The sequence below is a fragment of the Grus americana genome, chromosome 20 (assembly GCF_028858705.1).
Source record: "Grus americana isolate bGruAme1 chromosome 20, bGruAme1.mat, whole genome shotgun sequence".
Classification (NCBI taxonomy): Eukaryota; Metazoa; Chordata; class Aves; order Gruiformes; family Gruidae; genus Grus; species Grus americana.
In genome coordinates, this window is record NC_072871.1 from 9705754 (window position 1) to 9732805 (window position 27052).

Here is a 27052-nt window from a genome sequence, read left to right on the forward strand (position 1 = left end):
AAGTCATTTCTGGAACCATTTAGTAAAGAGCGCATGTGCAAAAGACGGCACAAAGCAGGTTTACTTTTCTAAGGTCTATTTGTTTCAAGCAAGTTCAAATGTGGGATCTACAGGTTCTGTTTAATGTTTTCTTCTTAGTAACAAACCCCACTGTTTTTATTCTTCACATATTCCATACAAGCTTTATTGTATTAAATATAATCAAAGCAAGGAGTAGGGTCAATGACTGGTCGTGATTGTTTCAGTAATTATTGCACAGCTAATTGGCTATTAACATCATTGCCTTGTTAACATGCATCCTGCAGGAGGAAGTAGCTCTTGAAGGCATTGAAGGCATGAAACTTGCTCCATTTAAAAAAAGAAAAAACTTGTTCCTTAGACGTCCACGTCTGCCATTGCTCGCTGTAGAGGATCGACAGCCCAGTAGTCGTCATCCCAGCCCAGGAACCAGCCGGAGAAGGTTGGTGGCTCAAACCCTTGCTTAACAACTGTGACTGGCGTTCTCTTATCTCGGCTGGCCGGGTCGGTGTCAATGTACCGTTTAGCTGAAAGCACACAAGTAGAAGGAAATCTCACAGGGTACCAGTCTGGTGGAGCAACAGCTGACCCAGCTTAACTGTAGCTAAGTGGATGCTAGAGATACAATTGCAGATTGCTCACTTGAAAGAAACCAAACCCACAGAAGCTTTCACTCTATGATTTTTACCTACAGCTGTTAGAAGACTGGCACTTCTTTGTAGAAAACTATTATGATTATAAAATGCTGTAATACCGTGGCAGCCTACACCTGCTTTCCCACATGGATATTACACTCGCTGTTAGGGGTTGAGCACAGCATGGCTGAATGCTACACCTCCTCGTCTTGGGCATCCTCCTTTCTTGAGAGAGGTGATATCTTTGTTCACAACATTGAATTTTATGTTTTGATTAAGGTATGTTTCTCAGTATATTAAACTGTCTGCCTTATGATCAGTGGGAAAATAAGAAAGGGTTCATTCAGAGAGGAAAATGCAATATTACCAGACTTCAAAGCCTCAGTCTTTTCTTCTTCTTGGGCATCTTTCCCAATCCATACAAAGACCTAAAGGTAAAAAAACCCAAACATATGAATTATTTCAGCAGCAATCAATCTCTTTAGGAAAGAAAGGATGACTTGGACAAAGTCTCAGTGAGCAGAACTGATAAAAATTCTGCATAAATTCTAGATACACGAACAAATTACACTGTAGCTTAACATCAGGAAAAACTAGCACGTTTGAACTTTTTTACATAAAACGTACAAAATTCATCTCAAAGTTGTCTTTTGGTTGATTCATGCACAGTAACTGACCCGCCCTCTGTTACTGAAAAAGACCAGAAAACATGTCAGCAGCTTCAGCTGCCGCATCCTACAACGGTTCTCAGTCCTTGCTGGCTGGGACAGGGATGCTGCAGGACACCAACTCTCTTCTCACATTCCAGGCCTAAGTTCTGTTCACTGTCACTGCTGAGGTGTTTGCTCTCAGGCCCAAAGATGAAGGATACTAGTGCAACTATTCCAGCTATTGTTGTTTGGGCCTCAATCTAGAGCCAGTTTGCGCCAGTTCTTTGCTCCCCTCTTCACCCGGTAGATATGCCATACCTGATCCCACGTGTCAAGGAGCATAACATCATCTGTAGCAAGGTCATCCTGAGTCAGATCTCCAGGAACTTCCTCAATCTGGAAAACATAAGGTTAAAAGATGAGCACCATAGTTCAAGTGCCCTTTTACCTTTACAGGAGAAACCCAGTTCACACAGGTCCTACTCAGCCTCCGGTCGGTGGGATGCCTTGAGCTAGACACTGGCACGGAGTTTGACCATGCAACTCTGGCTACGTCACAGAAGCGCTCTCAGACCACAGAACCGGTCTCTGTGTGCCTAGGGATACTGTCTTTCACACGTGCCCAAGACTCGTACTGCTGCCTCTTTGTACTTGAAAGAGTCACAGGTTAGAATTCGAGGTGGCTGTGTGCTAGCTGTTAACCAGGGCAGGACCAGTTTGATGCTTCAGAAAGTCGTTGTGCTGACACAACAGTGCAACAGAACTAGCTGCTGTCTGCAGAAAAAGGGTGGCGATGCTTTCCTTTGGAGGCAGCGCCCCAGACGAAGGTAAAGTGTAACAGCCTGTTGCTTGGCTCACAGCAGACTGGGACAGAATTTCTCCCAGCTTTGTCAGACAATGTTGAATTAATTGACTATTAGATACTCACAATGAAGCGCCCACTCTTGTTGGAGCACGCAAAAAGACGAGGGGGGTGAGCATCCATCTTCTTGTCCTTCAGCCGGGGAGAGGTACGGTAAGGAGCTTTGCCACCCAAAGCTGCCCAGAAATTATCTGGAAACGAGAAAGAGATACCAATGCTTCAACACTGCATGGAAGCCACAGTAGCAGTATGGTTTGGGTAGGACTTGGTGGTGTTCTACGTCAGAAAGTCCCAAAGGCTACAAACATGAGCGCGCTGTTAAACATAATGAAGCTACTTTGGAGAAACCCCTCTGTCCACATTTCCTTGTTCTGAGGGACAAAAGAAACTATCCATGAAATAATCCTGAGAACATGCAGCTACACAGCAATGACCTTGGGCTCTGCTGTGCCTCCCTCACCTGGCTCTCTGCCCTCAGAAACCTGTACTGGGCGAGCACCCAGCGTCTTCAGCAGCTCTTGTGCTCCTGATTTCTCAGCATCGCTGGCTCCTTGGCCCACCCAAAGGTAAGCAGCGGAGGGAGTTTTCAGGACAAAGGCATCGTTGGAGTTCAGCTGACTGGCAGTAGGATCCAGCTGAAAAGAACATGGCATGTGTCAGAGGTAATCTTCTTCTATGCAGAGCCCATTATTTCAAAATAAAAATTAGCACCTACCGTTGAATAAACTGCAAACAAGATATTCTACACAAGCATGTAAGGTTATGAGATACATTGTATATTTGCCTGTATCTGAGTGATAACTTAGACTTAATCATATGAGAAGAGTAAATAAATGCATGTTTCTGCGTGTAATCTACAGATACACATGACCTATGGGAAGAATGTTTTGATCTGTCATTTCACCATTCTTTATGGTTATGACAGGAGACTTAAGAACTCGCTGGGGAGACCACTGTAGAGCAGCGTCCCTGGTGCCAAGGCTGATCAATCATTAACGTAATTTCCTCTGTGTCAACAAGGACATGTCATCTTGAAGCTAGAAACTTGGGCAGTTGCTGCAGACATAACAGGGTGCTCTTGCCTCACCTATAGCTACGGACTAGGATTTAGTCTCTCTCTTGTTGTTACATGGGGTTTTTGTGTGCCTTTTCTTTCAAAGGAGTAGGGCTCTTGCTCTTCCCTGGCAGTTCTATTTGCATGTAGGGTATTTAGCACTTCCTGTCTTCAGTGCTGTTGTCACACAGGCTTAGAACAAGTCACAAAGGCCAGACCCCAGTGGTTTTCAACAGTGTGATATTTATAAACTAATTAGAAAATAATGATTATCACCACTTATCCATGGAGAAAGGGGAATCTTTTAACAGTTTGTAAAATTTTCAAAGTGTGTTTCAGTTTAGATAAGAAAGCTCAATTTGGCCCATTCTGGTCAAAGGGACTGTGTTCCCATCGCAACCTACACACCCAACGCGGAAGGCAGCTCTTTCCACGTACCTCTACTGCTCTGGTAGCTCCCGAGGTGCTGGATCGGACCTGGAACAGCCGTGTTTCTGCAGGTGCTGTCTGGCCTCCTTCCCTAGAGGTTCCACCCTTGTAAACAATCAAGGGCTTTCCACCAAACAAGCTCATCAGATGAGGTGGCTCTTTTCCTTGCACCACTCGTTTCTACAGAAAAAGAAACCTGCTGTCAGTTTTAAGCTGTTGCTGCAGAGTAGTGCAAGATGTACTAGAAATGGCCTTTACAACCTTTTTTACAGCTGGAATATTCACATAGCACCCAGCTGCTCACAGGAGCTGAGCTATTACCTCCTGCACCAAGACAGACCGGTGTTTAAACTGAGCTCTCCCAATTGCCATCTCATTTGAATTGGCAAGCGATCCACTGGCACAGAGGTAACAAGTAGGAGCCATAAAGAACCTCCAGAATCTCATACAGGCCACTTGTAAAACTTCCTTGTGTTATAGCTGCAGCATAGGTTAGGCACACAGCCTCTTCATAACCTACACCATGGCTGGAGGCTGCCACTGCGTGACTGGGTTTCTCCACTGCAAATTGGTATCATTTAACTATATATATATAAAATTTATTCCAACAGCATTGGGGTTTTTTGGTTGGTTTGGTTTTTTTACCTGCACAGGGCTGCCTCCCAGCTCCTCATCCAGCTGTACCGTGAGGAATGCAGACGTCGTAATTTCATCTTGAGTGGAATCAGCACCCTGCCTGAAAGACAAGGCAAAATTTGAGTTTTATTTCCAGCCCTTTCCCCCACCTTGCAGAGATCAGAGGAGGTAAAGAAAACCTTTGTTACCAAACCTCTGCAGCACTTCATTCAACATGAAGGAGAAATTCACTGTTCTATATTGTGACACAGTGATTACAGAGGGAGAGGGGAATGTTTTCTAGATAATAAGCACAGATTCTTTAGTATCTTCATGCCTATCTCCCATTATCTTTCTAGCAGTTTGTTTAAAAATGTGCCTGTTGGTACTGTTACCAGGAGCTGCACATGCAGCCCCTATGCAGACCGCATCCCTTCTGGTGTCAGGCAGCCTGTGCCCGCTCTGCTTGATGACAAGCAGGAAGACCACTGTGAGACTGCCTGCTGAAAGCTCCTCTTTAAGGGCCTGGTCTGGGGACTAAGAGTCACAAAGCCACCAGCCGAGGTGGCAGAGTATCAAAAGTTCGTTACAGCGGTCTCAATAGATGTAGGAACTCTGCAAAAAGAACTAGAGCTTGATTCAAAGAAGGGATTAACTACTACTGGGGGGAAAGCAAAAGAAAAAAAGGAAAAAAAAATACTAGCACAGTAATTCCCCCCATTGTTCCACTTCAAACAAAACATTCCAGACCTCTGGTAGTTTTTTGTTTGCAAGAGCTTATCCAGGGTGAAGCTTCATCCCCCAAGGATCCTCCATAAGTGAGAGCTAGCAGTGATCCATTTTTGAAGAAGCAGACTCTCAGCCCCACATCTCCCCAGTGTTTCCTGACTTGCAGCAGGAAAACTTGCTTACCAAGTGTAAATAATCTGTCCCTGTTTTCCAGCATGCTGGTAATTGTACAAGATGATATAGCTATCCCCTCCGTAGAACTGGCCATACATTGAAGGATCCACTGGCACTTTCTGTGAGCCTTCTATTCTCCAAATCTAGAAAAGGAGAGGAGCAGAAATATTCCAAGTTGAAGGTGACAGCAGAAGCAGCATATTTCCTGAGAGCTGCTGTTGGGCTTCCTCCAGCAGCCCTGCAGCCCCACCTGCTGGGGCCACCCCAGGGCCGGGCACTCCTGCCTGCAGCCAAGCCCTGGAGGGCTCAAGTCGCCTGGCCTGGCTGGGGCTCCCCAACCCCAGCAGGGTTCAGCCAGAACCGCTGCAGAAAACGCGAGTCAGGCTGCTAGCACTGCCAGCGCTGATGCCCGTGTTGTACCTGACGTGATGATTTCAATTCCTCTCAGTTGAACGGTCAGGAATTGAGCTTTTAGGCTTTACCAGGGACTTTCAAAAAGTGTAATGCTGGCCAGAACCTCTGTGGGCTTTTGGACAGTTCTCAGCCCTTTCAAGCCCACTGCACCACTGCTTCTGTGTGCAAATGCACACATCCAGGTGGGTGAGATGGGTGCTCTGAGACAATCACCCATCACACAGGTGATGGCAACAGCTAGAATAACAGTGAGGAGGAAGAATGAGTGTTTCACTGTTGAGTGAAACAATGCCCCCAGGAAATTCTGGGATCAAAATTAACAGCTCATCTACACCACTTAGCCGCAGGGCTCTGCTGGTATTTCTGGTGTTAAAAATTCTCCCTGCATTTACGAAACTGCAATGCTGATGATTCTCAGGCCTCCATTTGTCTCGCTGCTCTTAGGAATACCATCAAGTAGCAAAGAAAATTCTGGAAACCTTCCCAAAGGGGTTCTGACACTGCTCACCTGTTTCCTGCCAGAGCCGTCATCCTCCATTCCGTGCTGGGCAGCCATGGTCTTGGAGGTGTGCAGAGTGGCAGCATCGAAAGGTACCTTCTCGATCTTGGCAACGTGTCCAGAAACGTAAGCCTGCCCCAGTCCTTCTGTCTGGTCCTTGTCCCGCCAGTTCTTGAAGAATTGCTTAAACAAGGGTGTCTCACCGCTCTCAGGGAGGACTTGGACCTGAAACAAAAGAGCCAGCCTATGGGGAGCAGCAGCCTTGCCCCCATCCCACACAGGTCCAGCTCTGGCTACTCCTTGCTTCACGTGAGCCCTGGCTTCAGGCTGACAGAGAATCGCCTGGTACAACCCTTCGGAGGTCGCAGCAGTGACATGCTTGGTGCCAAGGTGCCGTACTAAGAGCAATGTCAGGTCTCACTGCTACCACAGTCACACACAGCAACCAATCGTACCTTCTGCTGTTACTGGGCAGATCTATTCCAAGGGAACAGACACATGACAAACTATCTGTTTGATGCTTCTCACCACTAGTCTGAAGGGATCTGCTTCTTTCAAGCCAGTGTTACTCAATCTTTAAGCCTCTGTGTAACTACACCTGGAAGGCCCATACTATCACCACCAACAATACAGGTCTCAATGTGCTATAGGATGCAGTCAGTCTCAGGTGAGCTCTGAGGAAGGCTGAAGGGATGGTAAGCCATTAGAATCATCTCCCTAAGAACAAGAAGGACAGGGTTATCTAGGCTGCTCTTTTTCACTCTTTGGAAAAGGTCATGGAAAAGGTAAAAAGGTATCCAAGAGGGAGAAATATTAAATACTAGTTGTGTTGGGGTAAATGCTGTCTTAAGGACGGTGTTAGCCCAGGAGCAACACTGCAATATCTCCCTGCAGAAGAGCAGATCACCCAAAACAGGAGCTACTTGAAAGACTGCTAGTGACACTTCACACAAGCCGTGCTTGGGAGTCAGTGGTCTGTGTGGCAGAAAAGTAACCCCAGCAGTGTCGGGGGGTGGCCACAGGTGGGCTGCACATCCTTACCTGGGTATGTTTCGGATAACCCATCTTATCAATGAATTCAGAAGCTGTTTTCAGGGCTGCCGCCTTCTCTTCAGAGTTGGCACTCCTGCCTTTAATGAAAATAGAGAGAAAAGAGCTCAACTTTTTAAAGATCTGCATTTCCAGAGAAGAAACTGCCCCAGGTACTTCTACCTTTTGCAACGCAGAAGGGCCCAGCCTTCCCGATGGATGATGCCAAATAGCAAATGACAATTGTTCGATCTCTTTTATGCCTTTTGTGATGGCTGAGAGAGCATAAGTGCCTTTCTACTTATGATACCAATTTAATTTTTTCTTCCTGGTTCCCAGGACCCTCCCTTTAATTCTCTACACTAAAGACTCTGTACCTCAGCACCTAACATTTCCAATGGGAGTGCTTTTCTCAGATTGTTCACGCTATCCGAATTTGCCCTGAAAAGCACCACCACCACCAAGAGCACACTCCCCTACCCAGCTTGAAAGAAACAGGGACGCGTAACTGGATGAAGATCAGCAGCAGCTTCACCCACATCTCTACGGTACCTTTCCAAACAAAGATCTTCCCATCTGTGCCATGGTCCAGAATGAAGCAGTCATCTGTACTCAGGGCTGCCTGGGAGAAGGGGTTCTCATCTGCCACCAGGGAAACTGCCATGTTCCCGGCCCCATTGGAGACCTGTGATAACACAGTGTGCTGCTTAGATAAGGCATTGTCTGTTCCCCTCCAGCTTCATGGCAATAGTCCAAAACTCAGGGAGTGGAAGGGAAATAAATTTGAATGCACTGGCTGCTTCAGGCACTATTGTTTTTCAAACAGGATACCTTTGACACGGCAATAGTATGACAAAAACATAACACTTACTCTGAAGATTTCAAGTATTTCTAGCAAAGTGGCTACTGCTGGGACCCAAGATTGAACCGAAAGGATAAATATCCTTGGTGCACAAGCAGCCAAGAAATATCTTCTAAAGCAAACCAACTGCACTCAAGAACTGGAGTGGACAGTCCTGGTAACTGCCAATAGGCCTCCTGGGGTCAGGTGGGTTTAGCAGTTTGAGTTCCTGTACTTACTAATGGATAAAGGTCCACATTACAAACCATCTTGGCAGAAAATTCTTCCCAAAAATCTTGGATATTCTCCTACAGTTCTATTAGCTGATGGCAAACGTTACCTCCCAAATCATTGCTTCATCATGCTCACTGGATGGGGAAAGGGTTCTCAGGCTCACTATTTCTAGTTCTTTCCTTTCATCTTCCTAACACAATGCTTGATAACACAAAGGAAAACTCCCTTTTTTCCCCATTTGTTTCACACTCCGCTTTTCAAAAATTTCTGGAAAGTCCCAACTGTCTCACTACAGTCAAAAGTGGTGATAAAGACAACAGAAAGCATGTGAGTATGCAGTGTAAGCAACTGAGGTTCATACATAAAAACTTCCTAAAAACCTTACAGCAGAGTGAGGCAGAAGCAGGACTCAGATCAGCTCCTCTCTGCTATTCCAGCTCCATCTAATTGCACAAAGATCGCTCCGTTCTCCACAAGGTTATTTGTCAGTGTCCATCTGTTTCTCATTACCTTATAAAGCTTCGCCAGCCTTCTATTGGCTGTATCAGTTTTGGTCTCATCAGAAATTCCTGGTGGCAAACTGGGCTTTGGTCCCAGGACCTGAGAGAGAGAGAAAAAAAAATTACCAGCCAGTCCAAGAGAACCTCTGTTCCCCAGATGCTCCAGCCACAAGAACATGTAGAAGAAACTTCTAGATGAACAACAGTGAAAATATACTCTGATGTTGCAGCGATGCAGAGGACCGAGTCTGCATTGAATTGAGTGTTTATACCACTAACACTTCACATGTAAAGACACACACTACTCAGCCTATCTACCATCTCACCCATTCTTCCGCACATCGCCCTGCCCACTCCAGCACAGAGAAATGGACAAAGTGAATAACCTGAAGCATTTCCTCCCGCTCTGATCCCTCCTCCGAAACATAGACCTTGGCGCGACCGTTCCGCTCATTGTCCCGGATCCCCTTGGCCAGCACAGTGGCCTTCAAACGTTCTTGGCGGTTGCTGTTGGAGCCGCACCACTGGAAGATGTTCTGGAGGAAAAGAGAAAGACTGTGCAACTGTCAGAGCTTAACAACCCCCTCTCTAGATGAGACAGCAGTATGGCTGGGACTGAAAGATGTTGAAAGACTGGCTTAACAGTGTTTCAGAATGCTCAACACTTCAGAGAGCTTCAGCTGAGTGGGAAAAAAAAAAAATCCTTAAGTGAACGAATCAGACATCTCCTGCCCCTGAAAGTCTACTAGGCCTGTCTTTTACATGGTACTTACACTGCCGAGGTCAAGGATGAAACAGTCCCCTGTGTTGAAGCTCTCCCAGGTCACAGGGACCTCCGTCGCTCGGACTGTTCGCCTGCCTTTGACCTGCAGAAGCCTCTGCACAGTTACTTCATTGGGAACCACGTGTCTGAAGCCAGAAGACACGCCACCAGCCTAAGGGAGAACAAAGAAACAACGATTCACACTTGTGCTGTTGCTTCAGAAAAAAGGAAAATCCAGCTGGTTTGCTATCAGTGACCAGTTTGTGCCTCTCACAGGGAAGAGGGTCAGCAGCAGTTTGAGGAGAGTGCTAGTTTGCCCAGGCCGGGCTTTTGTATAGCATATATCTACCAATACATCCCAGCTATCCATTCCCACAGTGTCTAAGGGACACTGATACAATACAGTTGGAGATCTCAAAATTTGAAAAAGGTCACAATAAGTTGAGATATTGATAGGATTTTTACTGGTGAGGTGAAGAATGTATTTCCATGTGTGTTATATGGCCTGCCTATCAAAGATTATCCCAACCTCAGGGTTCACCTTCTCTGCTGATAAAGAGATACTTGGAATGACTTGTCAATGTAGACAGCAGGACTAATGTTGCATAACCATATTCAAATGAATGAAAATAACAACAAAAGAGGGGGAAATAAGCAAAACAAAAAGACTAGGAAAGTCTTAGACATGAGGAAATGTAAGCACTTCACAAGCATTTGACCTGGTATCACTTTCCTTGTGCCACTGGATTCCTAACAAACATAACCATTCTTGACTGTATGTTTTTACTTCTTCTATTCCACTTTACTGCAATGGCATGGAAGAGTAACTCACACTACTATTCGTCTACTTTACCAAAACATTACATATGCTAAGGAGGTGGGCTAAGCACAGAAAAAGACTGAAAAGGTCAAACTCTGTTATGTAAGTGGGGAGAAATGAAATCTACTGGGTAGGCGTTTCCCATTAACTCAGATTGCTATTTCTTAAATTCATTCCAGACGTCTTGGGACTGTTCTTTCCTCTGCTTCTCAAAGAAAAACAAAACCTCGATTCCTAAAATTTCCTGGGGCTTTGCTTGCATATTATTAATTCAGCCAAAGCTCTCCCACTGGGATCTGCTGTTCTCCACCCTGTCAGTTCCAACTCATTGAAAACATGTGGATGAGAATGGTTTTTAAGCAACTGGAAAAACGGCAATTCTCAGAAGAATGAGAATTGGGTAGTGGGCAGGATGCCGTTTCTTGCAAATTTGATTCAGCCTGGCACTATAAAGACCCAGTCATCACCTACCTTGTACTTGATGCCAGATTTGAAGTACCCCAGGAAAGTTGAGGACTCATGGCCTTGCACTTCGCGATGCTGAACAGCCTTCCCTTGAAGGTAGTCATCCATCTGGACAGTGAATATGGCAGCTGCCCCACGCTCATCTTGAGAGCTTTCATCTCCTAAGAAATTAAAAGGCAACAGCTTGGAGGGAATGCAGGGTTTCTGCCTCTACATTCAACTGTGCAAAAACACCAGGGAGAAAGCAGACTACGGGGAAGTTTAGTTTCCCGGAAGGTCTGCAGAACAGCCATTTCCAAACTTTTCTAATAATGACCCCAAAGAACAGTGTAAACTGTGTATTTTTCTGGCAGGCTTACAATACCGTCGTAACTGCTGCAGCCCCACTGCTGCACAGTTGTCTCTTTCATAGGTATCATTCACTTTTCTTTTGCCATTTCACCCTGTCCTGGAAGGAAACTTGCTATGGAGCAAACACACTGAGATATGAATCCGCAGGAAGACATTACCAGGCTTTATGAAGGCTGTAGGTACTAGTGGGGCACCAGTTCCACAGCAGTTTGCCTCTCTGGAGCTCTTTGGTGTGGAAAACCTATTGGCAGATGGCAGATAGAACAAGCCACCATGTGAGTATCTTACATAGCTTTAACTATGATGTTGTCGGTCTTGGTTTTGCAGGATGTGGAGAAAGCCTTGCCAAGTTACTTGGCGACATTTATTGCAGAAGTCCAGTTAGGAGGTCTGAACTTCAGTGGGAAAAATCCCACTTGCTGAGTCAGGAGGATAATAACTGACCTCCATCCTTTCACATAGAAAGGATTTCAGCCGCCCCTTTCATCTGAGATCTTGTCTTCTCTGTGGGCCTGACAAGAGCCTCTGGAGAAGAGGGACTTACTCTGTCACTTTGATCAGAAAAAGCTATTTCTAGGTATGGAGATGGCTGTACTCACTATTGCAGAAACTATTTCAAATATTTACAGTCAGTAGCACTATATGCACCCAAAATTGCATTCTCACTGTACTGCCAGTTCTGCCTTTTATTTCCTTGGGTTACACTTACTGGAGAAGGCTGGAGGGACAGAGCTCACTTTGGGCTCCCAGTTGAGCAGGGGCACTCCCATCGGACTTACCTAACCAGAAATGCAAGTCGTACTGGAGGTTCCCATTCCGCTGTTTGATGGTGTTCAGCACCAGATAGGAATCTCCTGTGAAGAAGTCTCCATACAGATTTTTTGGCACTGGTACCAAATCAAATTTCTCGATCCTCCAAATCTGAAGGCCAGGTTCCTTCCCAGCCTTCGAAAACTCAGCGTGTTCCACCATGCTGACAGGCTAGGGGTGAGACAGAGAATGTTGTTCATTATGCATAGTACAAGGAAGCGCATGTTTAAATTATATTCCTTCTGATCTCTTAACTATTGTTCCAGGCAACAAATGGAAAGTTTCCTTTTTCCTCTTGCACTGGATTTTGAAGGAAAAACAAAACAAACAAAAAAAAAAAGGACAGGGGTGTGTGCATCTCAATTGATCACTGTTAATTTTCACCTCCAATCAACTCTACTTCCTGGCTTATTCCTGACTTATTCTTTCCTAGACTCTCTTTTCTCTGTTTTCTGTCTCCCTTTCCCGAGTTTACTGTACATATTTTCTTTACTAATTTACAGCTTTTCAATATGGCACATAAGTGAAAGACTAATCTTGCTAACTATTCTTTTCTATATAAACGCTGCATGACATGCAAGACTGTAGAAAATAAGCCCCTTTTAACTACGCATGTTGTACATCTTGCACAAACATTATTTACAGTTTTTCTAAAACCTATGTTATCTTATCCAGCTCTTTTTGGAAAATTTTGTGAATATCAAAGTTAGATAATTAGCAGGTTTCTTATATCTCTTCTGTTCTGACACATTACTTCAGTACTTCTGTGTAACTGTTCCCTTATAGGAATTACACTAATATACACAACATCCTGCCCTAAGGACATTGCAATTTTGGTTTAATATGTGCACTGTCATATTAATGCAATGTGTTAACAATATGCAATCCATTCCTTTAACAAACATAATGAACACTCTTCTATAACTATATTACAAAAGAATTCACTTTGGTAATACTGAAAGAAAATAAAACATTTCTGTTGTATTGGCAAAGGAAGTTTGTCCATAAATTACAGCATGCCTTTGAGTGATATCAGGTAACAGGGAAGAAAATATTAAAATGTTATATTAGAAGCATCCAGTATTTTGACAAAGAAGATAGTTCACAGTAGCTGATGGACAAAAGTACAATATGCTCAGCTTTCAAGGCAGAAATAAAGAATGTTACAAACTAGAAAGCAAAATAGCAAGTTAGCTACCAAAGTGATTCCTAAGCTGAAACCAGGTATCAAACAAAGATGGAAAACAATGAACTTTTAACGTTATGATTCCAGTCAGCCTGACATAGTTTCTCCCAAATTCCCACTATAAAATCAGACAAACTCCATAGAAAGAGTTAAAAGAGAGTGTGACTCTTATAAGTAGTTGAAACCCAAAACTTTTTCAATGTTTAATTGTGATGTTCATCACTTACCACAGCTGAAAGCACAACAGCTGCTGTAACAACATATCCAAGCCCTGCAACAGACATGGAGCTAACACAGTTCAGCTTCAGAGCCACTGTGCAAAAAATGGTGAGAAAAATATAATTGAAGTCCTGTTTGCCCATTTTTAACAGCAAATGGGCTTCTCCCTTCTTCTGCAGAAGCTGTAGGGAGTCCCAGCTCCCTCCTCCTCTTGCTGCTAGTGGAGATGAACCGCAGAAGCCAATCTTTTATCAGGGAAAAACACACCCACCCCCTCGGCAATATAGGGGCGTAACATGTTTGTGCAAATGGTCCTGCTGGAAGTCTCAGAGATTCCTTCAGCCATTTACAGATGCTTAATCCCAGCAGGCAATAACTCAAGACAATATGCTATCCATTACAGCCGACAGTGCAATAATGTTCAAACAAGCCAACTATCTAGTCATAAGGCCAATGAGAGAGGAAGAAATTAAGAGACATCAGCAACAGAGGCAACATTTTGTCAGCTGAAAACTGCAAATAAATGGAAAGTTGATGAGACGCAGAGGAACAGAAAGGCTGTTCCAGATGGCAAGAGATGCAGAGAAAGAGATATTTGGAGATGAGAAGAACAGAGAAGCACTGAAACGATACAGCTGAATAACCTGGGGATGGAGGGAACGTGCCTGCATCTCTCTTAACTTGTCAGAGGCACAAGATGCAAAATTCAGCATGTGCTTTGTGTGTCTGGCATCTGAATGTAATCCCCACACTAGATACTATCAGAGTAATACACTCTGGAGGCATTTGAGATGGACCAATGTATTTCAGCTCATGTGTTAGTAAAAGGGCATTAGTAGTATGGTAGGTGACAAAACAAGAGCTAATTCAGTAATTTCACAACCAAATATTACTGAGAGTGCAGCAAGACCCTGTGACAGGAATATAACAGCCATGGAACCTATTCAGTTCAATGGACCTACAACGCTGTCTGATCATAGCACGCCAATGATCTGCTACCAGTGAAGAGCTTGTTCTTCCAACCGTCTCACACTTCAGAAAGCCAATCTATCGCATTTTCCAAGTGTTTGCAGTAAGTGAACTGTGCAGTAAACTTTCTACTGTGGCCCCCCAGGAACAGAGCAGCCCTATGCTCTTACCAGAGGGTGGAATGGCTCCCGGAGGTGCCAGCAGCACTGTCTGCGATACAGCATCTGCCAAACACTGCCCAAGGGATGAGCAGAAACCTGGTGCCCTCTGGTGTGTGGCTATGAATGTCCTGGAAGGCCAAACAAGAATGCTAGAAGGAACGTAACTGATGCCTACGTGCGGTTGTGCTGCTGGTTACTCTTTTCTCTTAATGCACCCAGGGATGAGTTACTGACAGTCTGAGGTTCCCACTTTCAGAATTTCGCAAAAGATGCTTAAATAAGGGGCCAAATCCTCCACCCTCAAAAGTTCACAACAAAACTTCCATGAGGGAAATATCAGACCCACTTTGTCTGTGCTTGCTCTGCTCTCCACAAGAGCGTTTTCTTTCTCTCTCATTAGAACACTCTGCTTTTCTGTTGTCCGAATTGATGCATTTTGTTTTGAAATGTCACCTTGGCAAACTCCAATTTAGTTAATGTACCTTTGAAAATTTCAGTGGAAATTCTCAAACTGAAATAGAGAATACAAACAATGTCTTAGTCTTGCTGGTATTTCTGATCTCTGTGAAGGAAGTTCAGAGTGTCAGAGGTCTAAGACCCAGTGAAAAAAATGTTGGAACCCTGACTCCGAGGAAGCCAGCTGTGAAAGGCTTCTGCAGCTGCAGCATGCCCAAACCGAGATGGCTGGATTGCATAACATTAGAAAGAGATGAGTCCCTTCCAAATGGAAAAATACTTTGCACTTTTTATTAATAAAAATACCTGTGTAGTGCCACACTTGGGCAAACTTCCCCGACTGAAGGCGAAAAGACCTAGGATAACCTTCTTTCTTAGCATCCCGGTTTAGTATCTATCCTAATCTGCAGATATATGCTCATAAGCATACATGATATTTTAGAAAAACAATTTATTTGGTCTTCTAATTAACTTGGGGTTTTATAAGTTTTGCCCTCAGTCCAAGTTTGCATTGCCGATTAGTTGCAGAATATAAATACAGGCAAAAGAGGGAAAGAGGGCTACAATGAATAAATTGTATACTATAGTGTTCTTTGATAAAAATTAATCTGAAGCATGTCGGAAGGGAATAAGTGTAATATACACCAACAGCTGGTATGGTTTCTTATTGTTGTCAGCAAATGTTGCATTGTTAAATCAAGCCACAGAAATCTGTGCTCTGGGTGTTTTATTGAGGGCATATGCCAGATGAGATTGCCAGGACACTACCGAAAAGGATGTTCTGCTGGAGACATGGCAAAAAGGCGAATTTCAAGTTGATGGTAATAAAACTCTCCAGCTTAGTTACAGAAAGGGTGCTACGTAGAGCCAACATCTTATGTAAAGGAAAGTTATTTAAGGAAAACAAGGAAAGGGCTTGGAATACAGGCTTTTGGTGCAGATGGATCATCTAAATGACACTTGGCTGCACAGTGATAAAAACAAGAACTTACGAAGTCCAATGATTTGAGCAAACAGCGGAAGACAACAACTTATTATGGTATCCAGATGTGCAGTTAACACAATCACAACAGGTCTATCTGAGAACGCCATAAATGGAGTCTGGCCTATAGAAATAATTGCAGGGATACACCCCCTATTTCCCAAACACAAAACACGAGCCTTGGTACGTGAGGGACGCTGACACTGGGCAAAAGTCTGTGTCTGGCTCGCAGAGCAATGGCAGAATTTAGAGATTGCTCCTTCGAGAAAGCGTTAAATGATTTTCCTGAAGCTGGAAGCTGCTTGCTTCAGAGGAAAGGCCAGAAAATTCAGAGAGACCCTGCAGTCTGCTCAGCAAACGTGATATTCTTACCCTGCTGCACATCCTCTCTGTTACGCTGCTGTTGGAAGCCCTGACAGCTGATGCTTCCACAATCTCTCTGATCCGGGACTCAGTAGTTTTCTCTCCTGGTATCCAACCCAAAACACCCTGCAACTTGTAATAAACAATTCTCTTTGCCTCCTCCCTAAATACTTCCATTTATGCTCTTTACATTCATCTCTGCGGCTGTGCCTCCCACTCATCTGTCACAGAGTCCCTCTACGCCCTCATAAATCGATGCTATCAGCACTTTCACCATTTGTCTTTACTCTCCTCTGAATTTGTTTCTGCCAAGAAGGAGCCCGGTCCTGCACCGCTCAGATGTGGCCACCGCAACTATACTGAAAGGAATGTCCTGTTCTCTTCAAGAAAAACCAGTGGACACAGAGCCCAGAATCTCTTCTAACTCATCACACTGCAAAGGCCATTACAGGGAATAATTAATGCCTAGTTCCTCCACATCAAATATACTGTCATATCTTCATACCTACCACTGCCTGAAGCATCTAACGATGCTATCTAAAGTATCTTTCTATGAGATAATATCATACAATAGTGACAGGGGGAAAAGAGGAGAAAAAATTTTTATTCTGTTAGGGTCCAGTCTGATTTGACCTCAAACATTCAGAGCAGCTTTACCAAAGCTGAAGGAATGCACACACTCAACCAAAACATTCTCTGACTTCTGGTATTGCCACAGTATTTCAAAAAACAAAATGCATAAGACAGTAATGATAATATTTTAACAATTTTAAAATAAATAATTATTAAAGTAAGATTAAATACTATGGAATGGGTATAAATATTTAGCAGCCAGTTCCTCTATGTGACACAGCAACTATTAGCTTACAGGGCTGTCCTCACAACACTTTGTACTCTGATGTTTCCAGAGCTATAAAGAACATATATATTTTTAAGTCATTCAATTATGCTTCTGGATGTTTTTTTCCTGGATACTTAGTGAAGATGGGCAATTGGAAAAGAAGAGGTGGAAAATTACTGGTAAAAACAGTGAGTCAAAAAAGAAATAAGTGCAGTGGTTCATTTAAATAGACTCAGCTGTAAAGGGGTCTATGTCTTGGGAAGGAAAGATACACTTTAAGTGAGTATTTACATGAAACAGAGACACCCAGAGGTCTGATCACTATGTTAACAGCATCCTGATTTTAAAAAAACAGTGCTTGTGGGGGTGAGGGGGCTTATTTTCCTTTGTCTCTCAATGCAGAGAGAGAACTCTATCTCCCTCACATTTCAAAAACCACTGTTCAATAGTTTACTCTCCTTGCAACTTTTATTCAGTAAATGGCCACTTACGAGAGAAAAATAAGCATAACTTTTTTTTTTTTTTAACTACAGTTAATTTGTGGCAGTTCACACACGTATATACCCACAAATATAGCAAGGACTTACCTGCACAGGGCTGCTCAGAAAAGCTGAATTAAATAAGACTGTAAAATAAGCAGTGGTAGGCTGGATCACCATGTGGTTGTTCTCATTTACAGCTCCAATGTCTAGTTCATGATAGGTTCAGATAATTTGTCTAAACTTGCTGCATAAACAAAGCCCACACAGGAAGGTCTGCAGCCAACATAATATTACACCACAGAGCATCTGAAACACCCGCTGCTTACTTCTGGAACAATTTCTGCATTTCTGGACAGCAAAGGCTGTGTTTTTTATTTTAATGGATAATACTTACAGAGCATCAAAATAACTTGCAAATAGAGACTGAATTTCTAAAATACGGGGAGAACAGTAAATCTTAGTAAAGTCTGTATCCACACAATATTCATGCTGCAAAAATGCTTCTTGTGCACCAATCCTTATGTACCTTGGGGGCAAACAGTTGCATTTCCACTCACCTAATCCTCTCTTTCCCTCTATTGATTTGCCAAACATTGCTCAGAGAATATGGACTGCTCCAAAGAAATAGTAATATATCTCCTCAGGAAAAGAAAGACTCCCTTGTCTCACAGCATTCCAGACCTCCTATACCAAGTGCCAGAAGAAGTAAATCACCACTGTATTTCTGCTGCAACAACAGGAAAACCGTAAGTCACTGTGTTTTGCAAGCGGCAAAGTTGTACAAACCTGGTAGCATTATCAATCCCAACGAAATCAACAGGTACTTGTGACAGTAACGCTCCCAGAGTAAGGGCTGCATTCTCCAGATCACTGTCTGAAATAATGCCACTGAAGAGATCAAACATACCACAAATCAAGTTATTTGCTTGCTTCAGGTTTAGCTATTTGTACACTTTGAAGAGAATCTATACTTTCTGACTACCCACACAGACATTTCTTTTTTCTCTGATCATTTGCCGAACCATAAAAACTCAGATGATTGTGACAGTGAACACTACAGAATCATTCAAGTTCTGACAATAAAAAACTCAAAGACATGGTGCTGCATAAAACAGAGAAAGGATGACAGTTCAGCACAGTATTAACAGCTGATGACAGTGCATACTGAAAACGGAAATACTTGTCTATCCCTTATAGCCTCCTTGCCAAAACAGTATATATTATGACCAACTCTTCAGCAAGCCACTGAAAATAAATCTGGCGGAACTTCAGCTTTGTTGCCAAGGTGATAGGCATTGAAAAATACCTAAAATGATAGATTAGATCACTTTTCAGTCTCCAGACAGCCCTAAATTCACGTACACATAAAACTAAAAACAACCCCTTTCCTTCCATCCCTTGAACAAGCTAGTAAACAAAGCTTATTTGGGACAAGAAAAATTGGCATGGAAGAGCCTCCTCCTACCCTACCCATGGTGACTCCATAAACTATTTGTTCTCTGCATGAGGAGCAGCATAGTTAATGGTATTCCTAGCAGCTACATCTTAACAGACGCAGCCAGCCACAAATCCAAAAAATTCCAACTGGCATTGTCCTTCAGCAGCTTCCCCCTTCCTTTAAAATATGCATCTGATTCCAAGAAGAGCTCAGATCAACAGTCCCAAACACAAAGCACAGCATTATCTGTACAACTGGCAAGTAGGTTTTTGCCTTCATAAGTTAAAATTCCTACCAAACCACTTTAGCAAATTAGAACACCCAGATGATTTGAGTATTGTTCACTTTTTCCAGCTGTTTGTTTGCATTATGAGTCATGTCAGCTCTATTCTGGTCTACCTTTTGAATATGATCTACTTAGTAAACACAGAGGGTTCAGCCCAACGCACCAAGGCTAAAAACTTCAACACAAAAGCCTGAGTTTCTTCCCAGTTGCACTGATATACATAGGGAAGATTATTACTTACATGGGAGAAATTTTTGGAGAATATATAGGCCTCCTATCTGAGACACACCCAGAGAAAATCTGCTGATACAATCAACTGTTTAAAAGCCCTACCTTAAGAACATACATGAAAGCTGAATCATGCGCTTAAATACACACGGCATAGGTAAGTATTGGAAACCACTGACTACTTTCATTGTCGTGAGCAAAATGAATCCTGAATTAAACTCAAAACATTGTTCAGTGCTGAAAACATGTCTTAAAAGAGTGTGTGTATAACCCGTAAGACATAATCCAGTACATTAAAATATGACTACCACCCCATATTATGTCCCATAGAGAGATCTGGTGATGACAGCCAAAACACATTCATGGAGACAGTGAAGACATGCCTGTGGTCAGCTGCAGGGAAATGACACAGATGTTCTTCCTCCAGTCACCAGGTCCTGACTGTGTACAGGGGAAATGATCTGCAACTTTATGCAAACTATTTTTCCCTTGAGAACTAGCCAATACATTCCTCTGTAGCACAGAAGCCTGTTCAATCCATTATCCATAACCCAAAGAAGAACAGAGTAATATATTATTACTGGAGGAGAAGGGCTGGAAACCCTAAATGAGTCCAAAAGGGAAGCATGAAACATGGCCTTGCACTGTAAGTGTAGCATCAAACACAGGCGACTAGGTGAGAGGACTTAGAAAAAGCCATTGCTACACGTATGAAAAGGACAGGAGAAGTACATGCAAATATTACACTTTAGTATAAAAAATTTGTGAGTAAAAGTCACGTAGATGAAATTTTGTCTTACGCCACACTGATGCAGCACAGGACGTGCAGCAGCAGTGGGAGCCTGGGGTGACTGCACAGAAACTCTGTCTCGGTGAGCTCCTGCCTTCCAAATCAGCTCCACACAGAATTTATCTTTCCATCTCAAAAACCTCCACACGAGACACAAAGCTACTCAGAATTAACAGAAATTAGTTCACTTAATGGATACATTCAAAATCAAAGTGCTGCTTCTAGATCAGGGACAACGATCAGAATGGGAGGCATGGCTGAGAGTTACAACCAACGTAGGTTTTGGTACCTGCATTCACCTGCAGACAGGCAAAAGAGACAGACCTACTGCTATGATCAAAAGCTTCCTCCAGCCCTGCACCCAGCACACACAAGTGCTGGCAGCTTCTGCACCTCTGCACCATCCTCCTCCTCAGGGGCACTAGGAGACAGGACACCCCCATTTCACATGAAGTGGTTTTCTTCACAAACACCCGCTTCTGAATAAATCAATATCGAGACATACAGAGTTACTAGAGTTACCCTTTCCACCTTGCTATCGGTTCTCCTAACGTATACAGGTGTGCCCACTGCATTAATGACTCTGACTTGAAGAGACAGACTTTCTCACAAAGGCTGTTTCAGCTCCAAAACCAGCTGCTGCAACCCCTGGGCAAGCACCACAGCCCGGGCAGCGGGAGCGTGCAGCTCCCATCCCCACTGCGCACAGCCACAAGAGGGCAATGCCATAAACAGACATGCCACAGTTCTCCCCTCTTCCTCACAGCAAAGCGTTTGCAGCTCTGCCTCTGGTGAATAACAGAGGGGGGTTTTATTTTATTTTTAGCAGGATTCAGGCTTCGGTATTGAGGAACCACAAGCATTCTCAAAGCAGACAGCCTGAAAGAAGGGAAAGTTCTAATGGTGATAGCTCTCGGCGCAGCAGCCTCCATCCATCCTGAAAGATCCCGGGATGATTCATTTCCTCCACTGTTTTAAAGATTCTGTTTTGAATTGTAGCTGTATTTTTACTGTGTGTGGAAACATTCAGTAAATAACATATGTTTAAACTTTGGTTTTGGATAGCATCCCACTGGCTGACTAGCTCCTAATACAGGCAAACAGTTGTTTCTCCCTCTTGCAATTGTGCTGGGACATGGCTGAGATCAGTTCCGACTCTTCAGGTTCTCAGTGGGAGGTGAATGAGGGGCAAAAGAGAAGAGGAAGGGAAAGAACAAAAACACAGCCTGTAGTCAGAAAAGAACACTTTGAAGATTTTTTTGTTTTTTTCCTTTTACCTGTTTCAGAGTCCATACCATCTAATCCTTCCACCCAGTCACCATCACATCCCAGATTTTGATCAAAATAACCTGACAACCTGGTTTGAATATCCTGACTGAGGATGCAGTTACTTGATAAGTCCCAGTCCACCCCAAAGTGGGGGAAAAAAGAGACAAACTAAAATAAAGGTCATTCTCCAGAGGGAAGTGTAAACAGGCAGAAAACCCCAGATATCAACCAAATCAACCACTCCAACGTCAGCACCACCACAACGCTCCCTCAGCTGTGTGTCAGCGAGCCAGCATGGCTATTCCAGTCTGGCATTTTAGGTTGCCAAGCACTGCAAAGCACCCCAGGAAAAAGCTGTAGGGCTTTATTTAACTCCACTACTGTCAGAGCTCTATTTAACCTTGCAAATGCATCATCAGTGGATAATCAGAGATAAATACTTGGCAATCCTCCTGAGAGTCAAAGCTTACAGGCTGCTACTTCCTTTAAGTGAAAGTTAAAGGCTGCTACTTCCTTTCCTAACTTTTCTGACCATGCTTTCCTTCACTAAGCAGGTGCGAAGTACTGAAAGTTGACATCTTACAAACACTGTCTGATCTGACCTCACCTATAATGGGATTTAACAGTGACATACTACCAGGCAGCTCTTTTCCATTGCCCTGGATACATACCCGGATCAGCAGACTACGTACTCAACTTCTCTGTACAGTGATAGATAGAACTTGTGCTACTGCTAAAAAAGCATTCACTGCTGTGATCAGGCAAGCACCAGCAGCATAACTGTGTCTGGAGGGTATGAGCATATCGGTATGTGTACAAAAAAAGAGTCACCTAGCAGCATGCCAAACAGCTAACACGAAGTCTGATGAATCTACTCTGGCAATCAGTGTACTTTTGCTATCAGGGAGCTGAAGACTGTAGGATGTAGTGTAAATATTGGAAATTTGCCAATGCCTGTGACTTCTTGGGAAACAGACATGAGACAGAAATATATCTTCTGAAATCCAGGCCTGGCACATATAAAGTCTGTTCAGACACTCCTACTGACAGTTCATTTACGTTTATTCTTACTTTTTTAAAAAAAAAAAAAAAAGTCTGAATGCAACCTTCAGTTCAGGAAATCCCTAATCTCGACAGTTCTTGACTGCCAGAAGTCACAAGGATAGACCTAAGAAACACTGCCCATGAGTTTTTCCATTCTCTTCCTTTGTCTAAACATCTGCTGTGAGCTGCCTCAGAGCCGAGATACTGATGAACCAGTGTGGCAGCTCTGCCCCTGTGCCCGGAGGACTGTATCTGGCTGCATTACCTTTTCACACTACCATTGCTTGGTGGAGCCTCCTGCAGAAAAATACTTCATAAACTCACAAACCACAGTTTTAGGCTCAATAGCTGTGCACTATCCCCACCTAGGGAGTTTGTGCCTGATACGGAAAAAAGTTCCAGCATGGCTCATAGCTGAGAACTCTGGCAAGTTTATTGCTTTTATGGGAAAAGAATTAATCATCCAGTGCATTTCTTTCCAATTGCCTTTGTCTTCTCAGTGTCTGGAGTGATTAATTAATGATTAAGAGACTGAAAAGACAAGGACTTGAACTAATGCTGTGAGAAGCAGAACAAATGATGTGAGAGAGGTACACAAAGCGATAAGCTGAACAAAAGAAGATAACTTGAGGTTTTCTTCTTAATGTAAAACTTCAGTGACCTTTGAAAGCCACTGCACAAGACATCTTTTCTGTCTTGAGTTTGAAAGGATTCAAATGAGATTAGAAGTGGACATATAAAATAACAATATATACAATTTTCTTTTCAGTTTAAATTTTTAGAAGGGATATCAAATATCTAGTTTGGAGAATCAGACAACCACTAATCAACAGAAATAATACACAACTTGTTACTGCCAAATTGCCCGTATCAGAATTTTTTGCCTTTTCATGAAAAGCATTTGATACCAATCTGGCAGAGACATATTCAGAACTAGATTACTCACATGGCAATTCCTAAGTGCTGTGAAAGTGAACAAAAAACAAGAGCAGCTGCTTCTTCCTAGACAGTAGTTAGTTATTGTGCCCAAACTACTTTATATCTGTGTTTAACCATGTTCTGCTTTACTGCAACCAACCTGCAACTTGATCACTTCAGCTCATATTAAAAAAAAAAAAAAAATCCTGTTTCTTTTGGTGTTAGGATTCCACAGCAAAACTGGGAAATGGTTGGTTTGTGAAGTTGCATATTCCTGTCCAACATCATCTTTCACATATATGCTACTCAGTAGCAACACTAATGTCTGAGACTGGAATTAAAATGGAAAGCTTGTGTTTGTAGTGAGTTGAAAGCAGATATAAATCCTGAGTAATAAAATACGTCACAGTGCTATTTTAAGGATGGCTTAGTTCCCACCAGGACTCTGTAAAATAACATTTTCTTGTAGGTTGGGTGTTTTATATGAACTTGGAGTGGGGTAAGCATTGGTTTGATATGGGTCTTTAAAAACAGCTAGCTGCTGCTTCTTGTCCTGTAGGAAGGCTCTTACCTTTTCCAAAGAAGCAGCACTTAGTGATGCTGCTGACAACACTACAAACTCAGTAAGTGGCTGAAGCGCTCACAAAAGTATATAAAGTATCTACAAAAACAGCCTTGTAATGGAACATGTCAGGCAGTCAGTCTTTTAGCCAGAGCTGGCAGCAATCCCCCTCGGTAACATTATCAGAACCATGAGACTAAATTGTGGAATGCTATCTCACATCCCTGCTTTGGTGATGAAAGGAACAAATTCACAAAGGGTTGGATTTGTGCCTGTAAAATCAAAGTTGAAACTAGCAGGAGCATTTTTGCTTTGTCACCCTTTGGACATTCAGAAGCAGCCAAAGATTGATGGCTGGTTCAATTTCCCAGTGTTTTCCCCATCGCACTGGAATTTCATCCAGCTGGAGAAAGCCTTCACTCTTCTGAGAGCAGGAGATATTCTCCTGGGCACACTGCAAGTACTCAGCTCTCACTAAAATGAACTGTTATCTAAACACTCAACCACTGGAAAATCCCTCCCTGTATTTAAACACTTAACATTTAAGAAGTTCACCATCCACCTATGTCACTGAGGAGGTATAACTACAGTTCCTGTCCTATCTTCAGGATGAATGTAGTGCCAGCAGCAGCCATCCTGTGGAACAGACGTTAACAACGCTGACTTCTGCTTCTCTCTGCTAGTGGCATGAGTTAAACTGATCTCTCACCTCTCTGTAGTAGGGACTACGGAATAAACTATCTCATGGACAAGATGAGAGAAACCAGTTGCAATAGCCAAGCTTGTGTGAGACCTATTCCTCAGTACTCGGGTTTCACTTTATTTGCTCAGACGGATGTTATACAGTATTCTGTACAATAGTTTGAGAAACCTAAAGGATGAGAGCTGTTTAAGGAACCCCCCCACCCATTTGACTCCAGGGTAGGACACCCTCAGCTGAGCCATGCCATACCCCAGCAGAGGAAATTTTTTGCTGATAAACTTGCATCATGCAGAAGGTTGGTAGTGGAAAATGGAAATTGTAATGATCAGTAAGAAAAATAAGAGATTTAAGGGGAAACAATGCTAGTATCATCCTTGTTAGCAAAGTCGGATTTTTTACATCCAAAAGCAAGTAACATTCAAAGCAGTTTTATTCAAAGAGGATCTACTTACTAATGAGGCCTCCTTGAAACAAGTCATCCCCATAACTTTTTTTTTTAAACACTCTTCCTAGGAAACATTTTAAATACGTTTTAAGTGTCTACATTTTTTGAATTTCTATTCAAATAGAGCTTTCAAACATTCTTCCCCCAGGCAAAGAACAAAACAAACAAAACCCCCGCTGTTCCCATCCCGAAAGGGACGTGCAGTGTTTTACCAGGGTTCGGCAGGCACCCCGGGGGGGTGGGAGCGGAGGCAGCCCGGCCTTGCCCGCCCTGCCCGCCCCTGCTCCTCACCGGTGACTCCTCGGGCCCGGCCCAGCCCAGCTGCTCTGGGGCATTTTGGCCCTTCCTTCCTCGGAGTATGTCCCCCCCACGCTCTCCGACTTTACCGGGCGGGTTAAGGCGCCAAGCCAAGCTCTCTGAAGGACGGTAACTGTTACACTGAGGCACCGCAAAGTTTGAGGCGTTGTGCTGATGGCAGTCACGGAGCCCGATCACGCAGCCGGGCCGCCGTCCTCGCAGATGCCGAAGGAAACGCACCGAGCCGGGACTCGGGCGTCCGCCTCCCTCCTGCGAGGGGCTGACAGGCTCGGGGCGCCACGGCCGCCTCCTCCCTCCGTACTCCCCCCGGAGCCGCCCCGCACCCCCTGGGCGAGGATGTCGCGGCTTTCCCCTCAGCCCAGGCGTGCGGCAGCCGGAAGGGTCGCGGGAAGGAAACTCCCCCTCACGGCCCCCTCAGCGCCCCGCGCCACGACGGGGGGGGGAATCCCCGCCGCTCCCCGCAGCCCGTCCCGCGCACCCGACCCGGCCCTACCTGGTGCTAGCGCTGGCGGGGTAGAAGCAGCTACCAGGAGCGGGGACGGGCAGGGCCGGGCAGGGCCGGGCAGCCCCGGGGGCGGGCCCCGGCGCGCCCCCGCCCCAGCCCCAGCCCCGCCGCCCGCCGCCAGGGGGCGCGGCTGCCGGTAGCGGCCGGCGGGGCCCGCGCGGGGTGTCCCGGCCCAGCCCGTGGACGGGGCCGCCCGTGGCGGCGAAGCCAGAAACGACGCCGGTACCGTCCGTGGTCTCCCCAGCGCCGGTGCGTGCCTCAGCCTGCCCGGGCCCTCGGCCACCATTTTGTGGCACGCGCGTTACCTCAGCCCCCGCTCGGCCCGGCCTCCCCTGCCCCCAGCCTGCACCGAGCCGTCACATCGCGAGGTCCCCAACTCCTTCGGCCTCCCCGCCGGAGCCGGACCCCGGGCTGGGGTGGCTGGATGGAGAGGTTGTTCCTTCGCTCCCTTGCTCACACGTGGCAGGCATCACCGCGAGGCCGGGGTGACAAGGCGTGTCGTTGCGGGGCCCAGCCAGGGAAACGCTTACCAGCAAATGTGGAGAAAGCGTGGTGCTCCCGCAGCCCTCTTCTCAGCTCCCTCTGGGCCCTGTGCCTCCCCTCTGCTCCCAAAGGAACAAGGCGTGCGTTGAGCCAGCCGAACAAAGCAGCCCTTCATGTCAGCCCCGTGGGAGGCTTGGCGGCTGCATTGCCCTACGGCAAGGCAGTGGTGCTGGAAGACTTGATTCTCCACCCGAAACTGGGCAACAAAGCGGGAGATGAAGGCAAAGTAAGGCTGTGAGGCCATGGCTTTCGCGTTGCGGGAGGCTCCCGTGGGGCCGCATGAAGCCATGTCTGTGGTGTTTGGGTTGTGAGCGCGCACGGTCAGCATCTCCGCAGGGCTATTGCAGGACGACGAGCGGCTTGTCTCCGAACTGCGGCTCACCCCTCTCCAGCTGTAGATGTCCACAGCCCCTCTCCCCAACTCATCCTTCTCCAGGTTTCTTTCATACCTT

General features: G+C 44.8%; 1 protein-coding gene across 3 annotated transcripts; it reads right to left on the bottom strand.

Moving 5' to 3' along the window:
- Window positions 1–59: 59 nt before the first annotated feature.
- On the bottom strand, window positions 60–26170 carry GSN (gelsolin). 3 transcript variants are annotated; one of them, XM_054848259.1, is made up of 18 exons: window positions 26046–26072; window positions 25242–25298; window positions 11862–12063; window positions 10738–10892; window positions 9457–9618; window positions 9070–9219; window positions 8694–8783; window positions 7661–7793; window positions 7121–7209; window positions 6089–6304; window positions 5176–5309; window positions 4294–4384; window positions 3658–3828; window positions 2626–2800; window positions 2232–2356; window positions 1622–1699; window positions 1021–1081; window positions 60–545 (listed from the first exon to the last, which is right to left on the bottom strand). In XM_054848259.1, the coding sequence occupies exons 2-18, from the start codon at window positions 25272–25274 to the stop codon at window positions 376–378; spliced, it is 2235 nt and encodes a 744-aa protein (XP_054704234.1). In that variant the 5' UTR covers window positions 25275–25298; window positions 26046–26072; the 3' UTR covers window positions 60–375. The 3 variants fall into 3 exon arrangements, with proteins under 3 accessions (XP_054704234.1, XP_054704236.1, XP_054704233.1); XM_054848261.1 differs by lacking the exon at window positions 25242–25298 and having other exon boundaries at window positions 26046–26170; XM_054848258.1 differs by lacking the exons at window positions 25242–25298; window positions 26046–26072 and adding an exon at window positions 13306–13524.
- Window positions 26171–27052: the final 882 nt, after the last annotated feature.